Source organism: Notolepis coatsorum (assembly GCF_963971535.1).
Source record: "Notolepis coatsorum genome assembly, chromosome: 14".
In the NCBI taxonomy this organism is placed as follows: Eukaryota; Metazoa; Chordata; class Actinopteri; order Aulopiformes; family Paralepididae; genus Notolepis; species Notolepis coatsorum.
Window position 1 is genome coordinate 26,874,962 of NC_140178.1, and position 14,624 is coordinate 26,889,585.

At 41.2% G+C, this 14,624-nt stretch overlaps 1 protein-coding gene across 1 annotated transcript; it reads right to left on the reverse strand.

Annotated features, from left to right (window-relative positions):
• Window positions 1-712: 712 nt before the first annotated feature.
• pctp (phosphatidylcholine transfer protein) lies at window positions 713-14,408 on the reverse strand. Its single transcript, XM_084328513.1, has 6 exons — window positions 14,252-14,408; window positions 13,066-13,183; window positions 11,252-11,331; window positions 8,142-8,313; window positions 6,330-6,397; window positions 713-2,373 (listed from the first exon to the last, which is right to left on the reverse strand). The coding sequence occupies exons 1-6, from the start codon at window positions 14,381-14,383 to the stop codon at window positions 2,299-2,301; spliced, it is 645 nt and encodes a 214-aa protein (XP_084184639.1). The 5' UTR covers window positions 14,384-14,408; the 3' UTR covers window positions 713-2,298.
• Between the last annotated feature and the right edge of the window lie 216 nt (window positions 14,409-14,624).

Genomic DNA, 14,624 nt, shown 5'->3' on the forward strand with positions numbered 1-14,624 from the left:
GGACCCTGATGTAAACAAGACGAAAGTATTTCTCTGGTCTGCATCCCATTAACAATTTTGTGTATTGAGCTGTACTGTACCCATCTGTTAATAACGTTTTCAATCAATCAATCAATCAATCAATCAATCAATCAGGCTAGGTGGGCTAGTAGACACACAGGCTAGTTGGGGAGGGGGACACTAGCATCACTCTGGGTCTCAACTACAAGACATGGGGCGGCAAGGAAATGACCCTCAAATTAATTGTTTCCACTGGAAAGGTCTTTCCAGGCTGTGAGGAAAAGGTTGTGCAGCAAGACTGAATTGGGAAGCTGACTCGTTGGGCTCAGAGAAAACCTGTCGTTTCTTACCTTCAATTTGGCCGACTCGTAGTCGTATCATGGTTTAATCTTTTAGTGCTTGTATAGCCATACGAGCTGCTACCGTTTTCAGCTCAATATCTGTTTGTTAAAACCACTTAATTTTGCCCAGTTGCTATATTGCTCACTTCTGAAGAAAGAACATGTACTACTAGATTAGCTCGCGCTACGGCTTTGCATGCCCGCCAATTACCGCAAGAGGGCGCGCGTGACGAGTCATCAAAGCAAATGGATACAATCCAAATTACATCCATGTGTTGGCAGCAGCACGGGTGAATGTTCTTATGTGTGTGCAGCGTGCTATATAAACACATTTATACTTTTTCGGAAAAAGAAAAAAACACATCAACAGCTCAATCTTAAATACTTTATTCAATCAGATCTATTACACAGTAATAAGCCCATTCATATTCAGCATATCTTTATAGTCACCTGCAAGAGACAGGGCAGATTGGACTAATTGGAGGTATTGCATTGGACAGAAACATGATTGTGAACATGATTATCAATTAACTAATTTTACGAATTGTATTCGTAAATCAAATTGATCATACAATAGTATATTAATGAGAAAAACATAATGTTCTATCATAACACTCTTTGTGTAAATGCTTAAAAACTGGCCACTCCTAAAATAATTTCAAGTAGGCAATTAGCCTGTTCATCAAACTGTACTTAGTGTTTCTAACAGCAGCAGCAGCCTAATATTAAAGGGGCACTTCACCAAATAAAGAAACAATGCTTATTCAGGGGACAATCAGTGACATTGAATCCTTGTGTTAGTTACAGTTCAATGATATAAGGTGGCAGTCCGTACACATTTTTCATCTACATCATTCCATGGAGCTGTAACTACCACAACACAAGGATGCAATGTCCCCGACATCACTGGTGACCATATTAAAACTCATTCACTCTCAATAACTGTCAAAACTAAATTAATGCGTGCAAAACTGTTTTAAGAGATGTGTGAGATTATGTGCAAAATAAATCTGCATTGTTCGTTGGAGAAGTGCCCCTTTAACGGTTATAAATACAGTTTTGTACAATACAGTGCAAGTTGTTTTATACACGGGTCCCCCTAAAATAACTAGGCTAACTTCAAATTGTGCATTCGAATGGGAACACCTAATTATCTAAAGATGGTGTAGTGTTGTGTACATTCATAGTTAAAAGACAGCAGAGGTTGAACCCAATGGGTTGAACAGGCCTACTCGTCGGTGATATCACATTCACCCAGAAGTACTGATTGACTTTACAACTAAATGGTCCTTTGTTCCCAACAGCTCTATTGGAGGCCTATAGTGCATAATTTCTGATTAGACCGTGAATTGATTTCAGTACATAGCCTTGAATGATAAAACAAATGAATGACAACAAGTAACTATATTCAAAACATGTCTAAAAACCTATTAAAACAAAAATGAATTTAAAACAAATGGGAGATTTAGTCACCCCATGGATTCACAAATTTTAGTTTTTGCTTGATTACCAGTTCTGTGCAAATTGAGAGGTAAAAGAGTTGCATGGATATTGAAAAGGACTTGCAATTTTGACTAATCACCCGATTTTCACGACACAGACCAACAGAAATCCCAGACTGCCTCGCAGAAAAGTCAGTGCAGTTCCCAGAAAAACCAGAGACACATAATACAACACAGTATTAGTTGATACAGCACAATGGAACAATATTGATTCGTCATGTTATTATCGCCCAATGAGGGCAGATCCTCGTGCCCCAGTCAGTAGCATGCTACAATCAATACCATGCTACAATAACAAGCTGCAAACCCACCCCCCTGGGTGGCATAGATGAGAGGTTTACAATCCACCAGACCAACACCCCAAAAAACCTCCTAAAATATCATAAAACCTGAAGGGAGTGCTAGGGAAAACGCAACCCGTGTACGTTTGAGGCGACGTCCCGACTCAATTGCATTCATTTCTTCTGGCAGTAGGCAGTGTAATTGTTGCAGGCCTTCTGCATGTCCGTTAGGAAACCCGGAACCCCGCTCTGTTGCAAAACAGGGAACATTTCATGTCAATGAGCGTCACGGACAGAGCTGCAGAGAAGACACACCCGGCCACAAAGAGAGGAACTGTTGACATCACCACACATCGCTGCTAACATCTGCTAGCAATAAACGTGGAAAGCCATAAAAAAAAAAATACACTATAGAGGACTACATCTGGGCTTGTGAGTAACATTTCAGCTACTCTATTACAAAGGTCAATATCTTTACATAGTAAATAGATTATGAGGAAATAACGTTACACATAATACACTTAAGGAACACGCCAACATTTTGGGAAATTAGCTTACCGTCTTCTCCAGAGACAGACAAGAAGATAGATACCAGTTTCCTCTCTGTGCGTTCAGTAGAAAGCTATCTGGCTGCACGTTAGCCTAGCTTAGCACAATGAATGGAAGCAGACATGGCCGGTTAGCCTAGGCATTGTCCAACTAACACCTCTCCCGAAGGCTAACCGGCCATGTCCACTTCCATTCATTGTGCTAAGCTAGGCTAACATGCAGCCAGATAGCTTTCTACTGAACGCACAGAGAGGAAACTGGTATCCATCTTCTTGTCTCTCTCTGGAAAAGACGGTAAGCTAATTTCCCAAAATGTTGGCGTGTTCCTTAAAAGGGCCCTTAAATCATTCTGCGCCATCGCTTAATGCGCCAGAGGGCGCTAGTACGCCATCGCTTTAATCAATGGGGGGACTGCGAGATTTGCGAGTGCTTAAAATACATCTTATATTATAGCTATGGGTCTAATACACCTGTTGATTGTCAGTGAGTTGCTTCCAGTCAACATGTACAAAACGGATTGTTTTTTCATCCGTACATTTCCGTTTTATACCGTTTTGAATATGAGTATAGTTTTGGTGATTCTTAGTAAACGAGGAAAATACGCGATAATAGGCAGGTGTAGTCTGACATCACTGGTTGTTCCACCCGTATAGGGATTTATTATTGGGAAAATGGATTATCGGCTATTGTAACAATTCTGCCACATGAACATTGGCAAGCTTTCCATTTTTGCACAAAATGAGTTCCCTTCTACCACTAACATTATTGTTTAAGCATTTTTGGTTGAAATAAAGGTAGTGATAGGTTTTTAATTTGTCGTAAAAAAAATAACTACATTTACCAGTAGGCAGCCTAGGCTGTCGCCTAATCCCCGTCACGGCCAGCTGATACCAAGCTAGCTAGCTAGCTAACGTTAACGTTACCCCGCTAAACGTACTATACGTTAGCATTATGTATACTGTCGTGAACCATTTTAAATCGGGGCATGAGTTTCGGGAACGAGTAAAATGTGCAGGTCCTCTTCTCAGACCTGTGGGGCAAGCACTGCACACGCATCATGCCGGCTAGCAAGCTAGCTAGCTACACGTCACGGCCCGTTGATACCACGATAGCTAACTAACGTTAACGTTACAAGCTCAAAAACCTTATAACTACTACTACTGTCGTGTCCATAAGTTCCCTGGCAGAACACTTTGTTTGTGAGGACAAAAGTATACAAAGAGGAGAGAACCATTTTAAATCAGGGCATGTTAGAGGAGTTTCGGGAATGCCGGCTAGCAAGCTAGCTAGCTACTTACGGCATGTAAAAAAACAATAACGTTATAAACTATACACAATATGTACAACGAAACAATGATTTACATTAGTATTTACAGTGATTTAATATGCAGCGAAATAACGTTATACGATTTAAAATATAAATACAAATATGGTAACATGATTGTTGCTTTTAAAAATGGTGGTTGGCTTTAGAGATGAATGGTTATGATCACCAGAGAGATACTAGCCACAGATTCAGGGTCAGTTATTTTCCCATTGTACGAATTGTTAAGCTTATGAAATGTAAGGGAAATCTGATCCTAGGTCTGTGACTACAGGCAGGAGGCTACGCTGTGGTGACATCAGTCAGCAGCGCCAAATAGCAGTGTAGTTTCCCAACGAACGAAAACATAAACATTGTTATTTTGCTACCTTTACGATTAATTGCAAATATTTTCATGTTGAGCCATAGATTGTGGATGAATACACACAGAAGGGTACACCATGCCAACGTTAATGCTTTATTTATCTAAAACGAGCCGATTTAGAAATGGTCAATGGGGAAATACATTAAGTGGAACAGAGGGTGGAACAGGAAAAAACGAAAATGACTTAACCACTACACCTCCCTATAGCCCTTTAGTGGAATACACTAAACACGTTGTCATTTTTCGCCTGATTATCGAATCTTCCTGAAATCAACGCTAGATTATCATTATTATCCTTCCTCATGCAAAAAATCAAATGGCCCTCGTAGCGCGGGGCTCCCCCCGCCACCTCCTGCACACAACGGTAAACAGCCACACACACACACACACACACACAGACAGCGTCGATCGCGGTAGAAAGAAATATCAGATCAACGCAAGATTTTATATATAGTGTTCTTACCTTGTCTCTGATGTAATGCAAAAGAAATAATCCAATTATCTGATCGCCATTCCAAATACTGCTCGTGGAGGTCCGTCCCACATTACCGAGCGTTACACATGAACGGGCAGGCGGGGTTAGTGTACCATGCCATCGTTGTAAAGGTCTGCCTCGCCTGAGTATTTAAACCCCGCCTGCACGGCTCAGATCGGCCCTGAAAAGAAACTACACCATTTCTAATAGAGTGCAATACCGTCTGGAAGGCGTAGGCGGCGGTATTTGCCCTTTTACGAGCTCAGACCCATTCCCAATGATAACATCAGGCTGGATGGATGAAAATGAATGGATATAGCTAATAAAAGAAATAACGATTAAAACCCGACTTTTCTCGTGATTGGCGCTGAACGGTTGGCGAGTTAACCCGCCTTTTTCCATGATTGGCGTTGAATGAGTTAATGTAAAATGGTCTTTTCCTGTGTTTTTCACAATATATAAAATGGTGGCTCGCTCATAAACGTTCTCTTTTTCCACCTCAACGGTCTACTGAAATATGTTTCCGGCAACATTTTAGGCGAGAAATAGAATATACAATTGGTGGATCTTAATTCATATATGATTTGCAACACTTAGTTTGATCTGAATTTCGTGAACCATGCGCGCCACAGTTCTGAAGTGCGGGAGCATGGGGAGCCGCATGGGGAGCCGCAGCTCATTTGCATTTAAAGAAACAGTCCAATTTCGCTGTGCCAATTCTCCCCTCCTCTGTCTTGAACGTTGCTCGCATATGCCCCCCACTGGCCAGTTGTAGGGAGGATAGAAGCCTTGCATCACGTGTCCCCAGAATTGGGGTACCGCCATTTCTGCCACTTTTTCCCCACAACAGGCGTGTTTTCAACCTGAAAATGTATAGACTTCTCACGGGGTGACGTATGTAAGGCTGCTCCCGTCTCTGCAGATGCTCCTGCAGCTATAGGGAAATTAATGGACTTTTAATAGAGCGCTCCTAGCCTCATGCAGGCCGCCGTCCCGTGAACAAGGCCTTCTATATATATTTCTCTCTCAGGGGATTTAGCATTTCGAAGCGGCAGTTAAAATCGCTAGCCAAAACTAGCTTAGCATTGCAGATCAGGTCACTCGACCTGGAAAAACCTGCAGCTTGTCAAAATGAAGTAAACGCGTGAGAGGTCTACTTACTGAGCTCTTGATACAAGGAGTGACAGTATCCGACAGCTAAACATGGGTTTCGAAATATATTATATTATATATTTTGAAATATGTTTCTTTGCATTGTTTATAAACACTGAGTCAAAATGGACCTATATTTTTTATTATAATTGACCCATCTCAAACCCTGCCCTCTTTTCCTGATCCTCCAGATCACAGCGGTCGCTTCCCTCGGGATAAGCAGCGGTTGTGATTGGAGGATCAAGAGAAGAGGGCGGAGTTTGAGATGGTGTCATTTATAGATGTGTATGTGATGAAAGAATGGAGTTTATAATGACACACTGTACTGTACATGTACAAACCTTAGCTGCCCAGTTCACCAGCCAGGTAGGAATCATGCCGCCTGGGTTGTCAAAGTAATTCATGAAAACTGAAACAAAATGACACAAAGAATTTATGTGAATTCATCAGGAATTCAAGTGCAATTTAATTATTCCATGTATGACACATTGCCCTAGTTTGTTTATACTTCATAAATATGATATTTCAACTCGATCTCATCAGAAAACGTAAATTAGTACTAATTGACCACAGGAAAAAAAGGTACATAATGTATGTTATGTTATAGCCATGAATAATATATTCACGTCTTGTATTATGTTTACATTTTGTATCTGCGAAAGTCCAACAATGATTGTGGTCGCGGGCGAGTGCTCTCACCACAAGACTAAGCTACCCACCCACCTTGATACAAACACAGCAATACTATGATGATGGTTTGTTTTATCATTCAAGTTATGGTTAACATAAAGTTAGGGGTTATAGTTAGTTTAACATAACAGTGTGGTTAGGGTTAGTTTAAGGCAGTGTTTCTCAAAGTGGGGGGCGCGCCCCCAGGGGGGGGCGCAGAGGCATGACAGGGGGGGCCTTGAGATTTATATAAAAAAAAAAAAAAATTATTACAGAAAATGATCACTAAAGTGCTATCTGTTGCAGCTGCACCGTTCTCCATGAAAATACCATTTCTCAAAATCTGAAAATCATTATTTAATAAAACACAGAAAAGGATCACCAAGTTACTCTGGATAAAAAAATAAACTTTACAGACAACATTGAGACAAAGCTTCCTGACACATCTCCATCCAAACTCTTGGAAGAACTCTTTGAAATCTCATCTGATACCACCTAGAGAGCTAGTTTCAGAGTGTGGTGCGGAGTACCAAGTATCTCATCTCATGGCCCACCAAGTATATCATGATGCAGCAGTTAAGGTGTTGATACCATTCAGCACCACATACAGTATCTGTGTGAAGCTGGCTTTTCATCCATGACAGCTCTGAAAACAAAATATAGGGCCAATTTGAAAGGTCACGATATTGGTGTTATTTCAATCAATTTAAACATGGCCCATTTCATGACTATTTTGTTGTGGTGAGGGGGGGGGGCCCAAAATATTTTGGTCCGCCAAAGAAAAGATATTCCTTTATTGATCCCCTTGGGGAAATTCAAGATAACAACATGTACACATTGTACATTTTCATATATACGTCAATATATTACTTATGGCTATAACATAACGTACAATATGTACCTTTTTCCTGTGGTCGATTAGTACCTTAATTATATATTTTAAGCTGGATATTTAGACATGGTCCTCAAAATAAATGGAAGTGAATGAATGAACAGCCTAGAAACCAGGAGGAACGATGGTGTAGTAGACAACAGGAATAGCACTGGATGCTAGCTCATTAAGAGTCATTAGTAAATGTTAGGGATGTCCCGATCGGATCGGACTTGGAGAAGATCACAGCATATTTAAATATATCTGTGCTGTATTGTATTGTATATGTATTGGATTGTTTTTTTACTAACTTTAATGTACTTGCAGTGTGCACTGTGCTGCTGTATTATCTAGGAAAATACAAATATCAGACTGGACTCTGTAACGGCAGCAGATACTCAATATTAAATGACTGCAAAGAAGCTTGACCGGGACATCCCTAGTAAAGGCACTTGTGTGGAGTTAGGTAGACTCCTGATAAATAAAACACAGTCTACGAAAGTGAAATGTCACTCTAACAAAAACGTTTACTCTGAATCTGTTATCGTCTAGGAAAACCGCGGTATCGTCTAGGAAAACAGCGGTATCGCCGCGGCGCGTCCCAGAGTGTCACCTTTAGTGCCGCCGGCACCATCGCTCTCTATGGCCAAACTCTGCTTGTAGTCCTTCACCCTGAGCACCCCGCTCTTCTCAGCGCATGGGGTCTCCGGCGCGCTCTTAGCCAGGACCACCCAGATCTTCCTGCCGTCCACGTCGAGCTCTCTCCGCTCCCTCACGTACACATACTGAGGTTTGCGTCGTTAAGGACGGGGAGAGGTAACCGTAATAGTAATTTGGCCCACACACCCCTCGGCGCAACGGATCAGTTACCTCTTGGGAAAATATACTGTGCGTTCCAAAGTTGATCCGCCCTAAAGAGTCATTCTTGGGCTCACTTCACTCTAATACTATAAACCACACTGTTCTCACTTTACCATATCTGACCCCATTGTGGTCGTAAAAAAAACAAAAAAAAGTAATTATGTGTAGCCTGCAGAATAATTGTACTGGCTCCACAATTATATATATATATATATATATATATATTATATACACTACCGTTCAAAAGTTTGGGGTCACCCAGAGAATTTCGTGTTTTCCATGAAAACTCACTTTTATTTATCAAATGAGTTGCAAAATAAATAGAAAATATAGTCAAGACATTGACATGGTTAGAAATTATGATTTTTATTTTGAAATAAATATTTTGTCCTTCAAACTTTGCTTTCGTTAAAGAATGCTCCCTTTGCAGCAATTACAGCAATGCAGACCTTTGGCATTCTAGCTGTTAATTTGTTGAGGGAATCTGAAGAAATGTCACCCCACGCTTCCTGAAGCACCTCCCACAAGTTGGATTGGCTTGATGGGAACTTCTTGCGTACCATACGGTCAAGCTGCTCCCACAACAGCTCAATGGGGTTGAGATCTGGTGACTGCTTCTTCCCTAAATAGTTCTTGCATAATTTGGAGGTGTGCTTTGGGTCATTGTCATGTTGTAGGAGGAAATTGGCTCCAACCAAGCACAGGGTATGGCATGGTGTTGCAAAATTGAGTGATAGCCTTCCTTATTCAAAATCCCTTTTATCTTGTACAAATCTCCCACTTTACCAGCACCAAAGCAGCCCCAGACCATCACATTACCTCCACCATGCTTGACAGATGGTGTCAGGCACTCTTCCAGCATCTTTTCACTTGTTCTGCGTCTCACAAATGTCCTTCTGTGTGATCCAAACACCTCAAAGTTCGATTTGTCTGTCCATAACACTTTTTTCCAATCTTCCTCTGTCCAATGTCTGTGTTCTTTTGCCCATATTCATCTTTTCCTTTTATTGGCCAGTCTCCGATATGGCTTTTTCTTTGCCACTCTGCATAGAAGGCCAGCATCCCAGAGTCGCCTCTCCACTGTAGACGTTGACACTGGCGTTTTGCGGGAACCATTTAATGAAGCTGCCCGTTCAGGACCTGTGAGGCGTCTATTTCTCAAACTAGAAACTCTAATGTACTTGTCTTCTTGCTCAGTTGTGCACGGGGGCCTGCCACTTCTCTTTCTACTCTGTTTAGAGCCTGTTTGTGCTGTTCTCTGAAGGGAGTAGTACACACTGTTGTAGGAAATGTTCAGTTTCTCACATGGAATAGCCTTCATTTCTAAGAACAAGAATAGACTGTCGAGTTTCATATGAAAGTTCTCTTTTTCTGGCCATTTTGAGAGTATAATCGAACCCACAAATGGGATGCTCCAGAAACTCAACTAGCTCAAAGGAAGGCCAGTTTTATAGCTTATCTAACCAGCAAACCCGTTTTCAGCTGTGCTAACGTAATTGTACAAGGGTTTTCAAGGGTTTTCTAATCATCCATTAGCTTTCTAATGCGATTAGCAAACACAATGTACCATTAGAACACTAGAGTGATGGTTGCTGGAAATGGGCCTCTATACACCTATGTGGATATTCCATTAAAAACCAGACGTTTGCAGCTAGAATAGTCATTTACCACATTAACAATGTATAGTGTATTTCAGATTAATTTAATGTTATCTTCATTGGAAAAAAACAGTGCTTTTCTTTAAAAAATAAGGACATTTCAAAGTGACCCCAAACTTTTGAACGGTAGTGTATATACTGTATATTTACCGCATATATATATCCATCTGAATATACCTGCATATAATCCTTCTATATGTAAGGGATAATGTATAGCTACGAGGTCATTGTGGCAAAATAATTGACCGACACAGAGTTTAAAATACAGAGGCGCCTCGCCGAGGTGTTTTAAACGTCAGTGAAGGTCAATTATTTTGCGACAATGATCGAGTATAGCTATACATTATCCCGCTTATTACATGGCTAACTTACTAACAATATACCTAATTCATTTTACATCGACAAGATGAGATCAAATGCAGACGCAGTTCTGTTCTGTCGCTCCCGCTGTCATCGTCACACACACTCCGCTGTCAGTGCAGCCGGCAGGTGCGTCTGATTAGCTGCACTGATGCAGTGTGTCAGTGGGCTTGATTGCGAACAGCTGCGCACAGCGGCCATTATTGTTCAGCAGAGGTCCGTTATCGAGTAATAACGGACCTCTGACGAGCGCTATTGACCAATCACAAGCAAGCATTTCGGCGAATGTGAAAATGCCATGTAATAAACCTACTTATACACCTGCATATAACCCATAACTCTGTATAGCATGTACAATAATGCTGTATATACCATATATATACATTCTATATATATTCTTACCGTATATATATATATCCACATCTGTCTGTACATACCTGCATATAATCCTTTTGTATCTGTAGATACTATATCTGTACATATCCCTTACCTACTCTTACTAGTTACGCTGCTGGCCAGCATGACTTACTACCATACTGTCTTCATACCTGTATCACTGTATATATTAATACTACAACTCTGTACATACATCCGATTAGCCCTATTACTCAGTAGTACTGATTTATATATGTTATACCTAACCCAGTTTAATCACCTGTACATTGTATATTACTATTGCACATTACTGTTAGTTTGGATGTCAAACTTCTTTTCGTTGTACTGTGATAATACATTTGAATTCACTAACTAATCTATATGTCCGGAGTCATTTTCCATGTGCTTAGAATAAGGACCGGTGTTGTATATGACCTGATCAACACGTGTCGTTAGAACAGAAGGATACATCTCTGTTTGACAGAGGGAAGGGGTATTTCACTTCCCAGTAGATTGCTGCACATCCCTCGAAGTCCTTCTCATACAGCTCTGTGTGACAGAAAACGAAGAAGAAAGTTCAGGGAAAAGTATAAAGAATGTTGGCTTCTTCTGATCAAGATATACCAGGCCTATAACACTGAGTACCCAGACAGTATGTTTCAGATAAAGGTCTCTGTATAAACACAGTCTGGATACACTCCGACTTTAGGGGCAGAGGGACCGTCCATAACAAATGGATTTAAGCGAGAGTAATAAATTGACGTACGGATGGAATCTTGGAATATGAATTGGAAATAAAGTAATATCATCAGATCCAAGGTTAATGGTTTCAGTTGGACAACGCAAAGCAGAGAAAATCCCAAAGTGGCTTTGAGTAGGGCTGTGTATTGGCAAGAATCTGGCGATGTGATACATATCACGATACAGGGCTTACGATTCAGTATATTGCGAAACTATAAACACTGCAATACGTTGTGTTTTTAGTACAGTGTCAAAATTTGAGACGGAATGTCATGACATATAGCAAACCCCTCAGTACAAGTCCAACTTTACTATCATTTGTTTTTTTTTGTGCAATCTAAAATGGAGGAATTCAAATTTGTATTCAGCGATAAGAAATACAATTTCCTACCGGAAATTAAACACGTAGAAAATAAACAAGGCCTGGGGGCTTAAATATATATCGCAAGACGGAAGTATCGTGATACATACCGGCGCGTGATAAACAATACATACCCCTAGCTTTGTGGGTAATGACAGCTAAATAAACATCTGACTGGGGTTTGGGGCCTTTGATTGAACCCTTCAGTCGTGAGAGACGAGGTTAGATCACAATACCGGTGGTCCTCATTCTCCCTCGCTTTGCCTCCATGACAACACGGGCAGAGGAACGACAACCGGGGCCTCTTGGAAGGGTCACTGTGTAACAGTTTAACACATTTCAGATGATGCACGTCAAATGGATCTTCGACGCACGGTACATGAAGGGACAGTGGTGGGAGGAGAAGATGTGGACCACTTTAAATGATCTCAGGCGCCGTGAGCTGGTGCCAAGCATGTGTGTTTCCAATACAAAACATCCTCTGCTCTCCAAAAGAGAGTCACAGAAAGATAAATGACAATGTGTGTGTGGGGGGGGGGGTTATTGATTCATGACATATCCCATGTCCCAAATGCAGGGGAAAGCAGAAAGTGTAACATTAACTTGGATTTGATCAAAGAATAATTACCCAGGGGGGGGGGGGGGGGGGGGGGGGCGCAATCCATTGAACGGTGAAAAACTCTAATACTACCACAGAAAACAAACGTTAAACAAAGAGAACATTTATGTTATTTTGTGGGGTGGTTTTCATCTAATAGGCTACAGAACTAGCATCTACTCTACATGAATACAGACTAAATGTTGGCTAAATGTTCAAATGCGTTACCTGTTGGGTTACTGTAACGACAAGAGAAAAGAGAAGCATAAAGGGTGAAAATGAGAAAGGTTATTATGAAATGGGTCGTGCTTATAACGGGTAGAACTGTCTACAGAGAGAACATCAGGACATGTATCGGCTACGTTAATGAGGCCACGTGATGAAGACTTCAATAACATACACAGGAAACAATAGTCAAATTAGCATTTTACACGGATCATCATAACATATTTTACAAATCATCATCATGTTAACATTGAAACGAAAGTTAAGTAGTTCCTCGGTGCAGAGATGATCATTCAATGAGAGAAAGTTGATCTGGTTGGTTGGGAAATTTGCTAGTTTGTGTTATTTTTTTTTATACCTTTGGCATATCCATCCCATTGTTTCCGATAGACCAAGTCCATGTAGACATCTGCACAGCGGTCTGGGCTGCAGCTGGCGAGCACACCAAAGACTTTGTACTCATAAAGTCCAGTTTCCTGCAAACAGCAGATGAAAGTTCTCTCTCCCAAATGTAAGCTATGCCACGCCTACAATATGTAACTAATGCCAAACCACAGGACTCAAGATTATAGCCACTGCCACCAGTATGGTCTCCTTTATCATGAGAGGAGCTGTGAAATGTGTTGAATCTGATCCTTCAGCTGCATATGGCAATACAGTAGTCTAATAGGCCTGTAATAGACCTACTCCGCGTGTCTCTCACACAGGATCATAAAATAAAATAATATAGCATGGAATGGCATTCTTCAATCTTTGAAATACGATATAAGAGTTGTAAACACAAATCAGAAAATGTATTGCGTTGCGAATAGGCCTAGCTACTACATCATCTACTTAATTTCTGATGCATTTTTTAGTCTATGACTGGCTCTATTGAGCTTTATGTATGTAAACTCAATAGAGCCAGCCCGGGACCTGACAGTTTTGCTTGTACAGTTGTACAGTGTCCCCCCCCCACCCCACCCCACCCCACCACCTCCAATGTAGTGTGTGTGTGTGTGTCCCCCCCACCCACCCTCCCAACCCCCCACCCCACCTACCCAACCTCCTCCAATGTACAGTTTCTACGTCAAATGTATATATACTCTCTTTTTAGATGTAGCAGTACTGTATCTGTATGTCGTGTATGTCATGTTATGATGAATTGAAAATGGGGGACCCTGATGTAAACAAGACGAAAGTCTTTCTCTGGTCTGCATCCCCTTAACAATTGTATGTATTGCGCTGTACTGTACCCATTCTGCAATCTGTTAATAAAGTTTCCAATCAATCAATCAATCAAACAGCTTCCGCATATTTCACGACCAGGAATTGAGTTGTTTTCCCACGAATGGTGCAAATAATGCGACATGATACAAATGTATCATACCATTATCATACATGTGTTTATGAGGTCCTATCATACGATACGATACAGGGCGATGTCATAATGATCCAACAATCCAATCACTTGCTGGACAGGAGGACCAATGTACCATCATTATGCACCACTGCCCTGCTGGTCTTCATTTAGCCGATCATACAGTTTAACAGTTCATATTTACCTTGTCGTAAAGGCGGTATATTTTAACACCCATAGTCTCGGTGAAGAACTCCCATCCTCCTCCCTCCACTTGGGGTTCATCTAATTCCTTCCATGCCCCCTGGAATTCCTCATCTGTAAACTGCAGCGACATGTTTTCAACTAGACCACCGCGACACTTCCGGTATTTTGAGCTCATGGGAGAGAGCGGGGGCTCCATGTAACGCGGAAGTGCAGTTATGCACTGTGTCACGTGACTGCTGCGTACGCTGTGCATGCGCTCAAGTGCGTCAGAGAGACATTCCTGTGATATAGGCTACTCATAATAGAACTCTTTGGATATACTTAGAACTGAAATCTTTGCATAGAACGAAGTAAGTGCAGTCGTCTTGTTT

Coding starts and splice junctions, on each gene's coding strand:
- pctp (XM_084328513.1), bottom strand. CDS start 14,383: ATGTCGCTGCAGTTTACAGATGAGGAATTCCAGGGGGCATGGAAGGAA. Junction 6,398..8,141: donor TGGTGCCGGCGGCACTAAAG/GTGACACTCTGG, acceptor ATTTTGTTTCAG/TTTTCATGAATTACTTTGAC. Junction 2,374..6,329: donor TGGTGAACTGGGCAGCTAAG/GTTTGTACATGT, acceptor GTTTTGCAACAG/AGCGGGGTTCCGGGTTTCCT.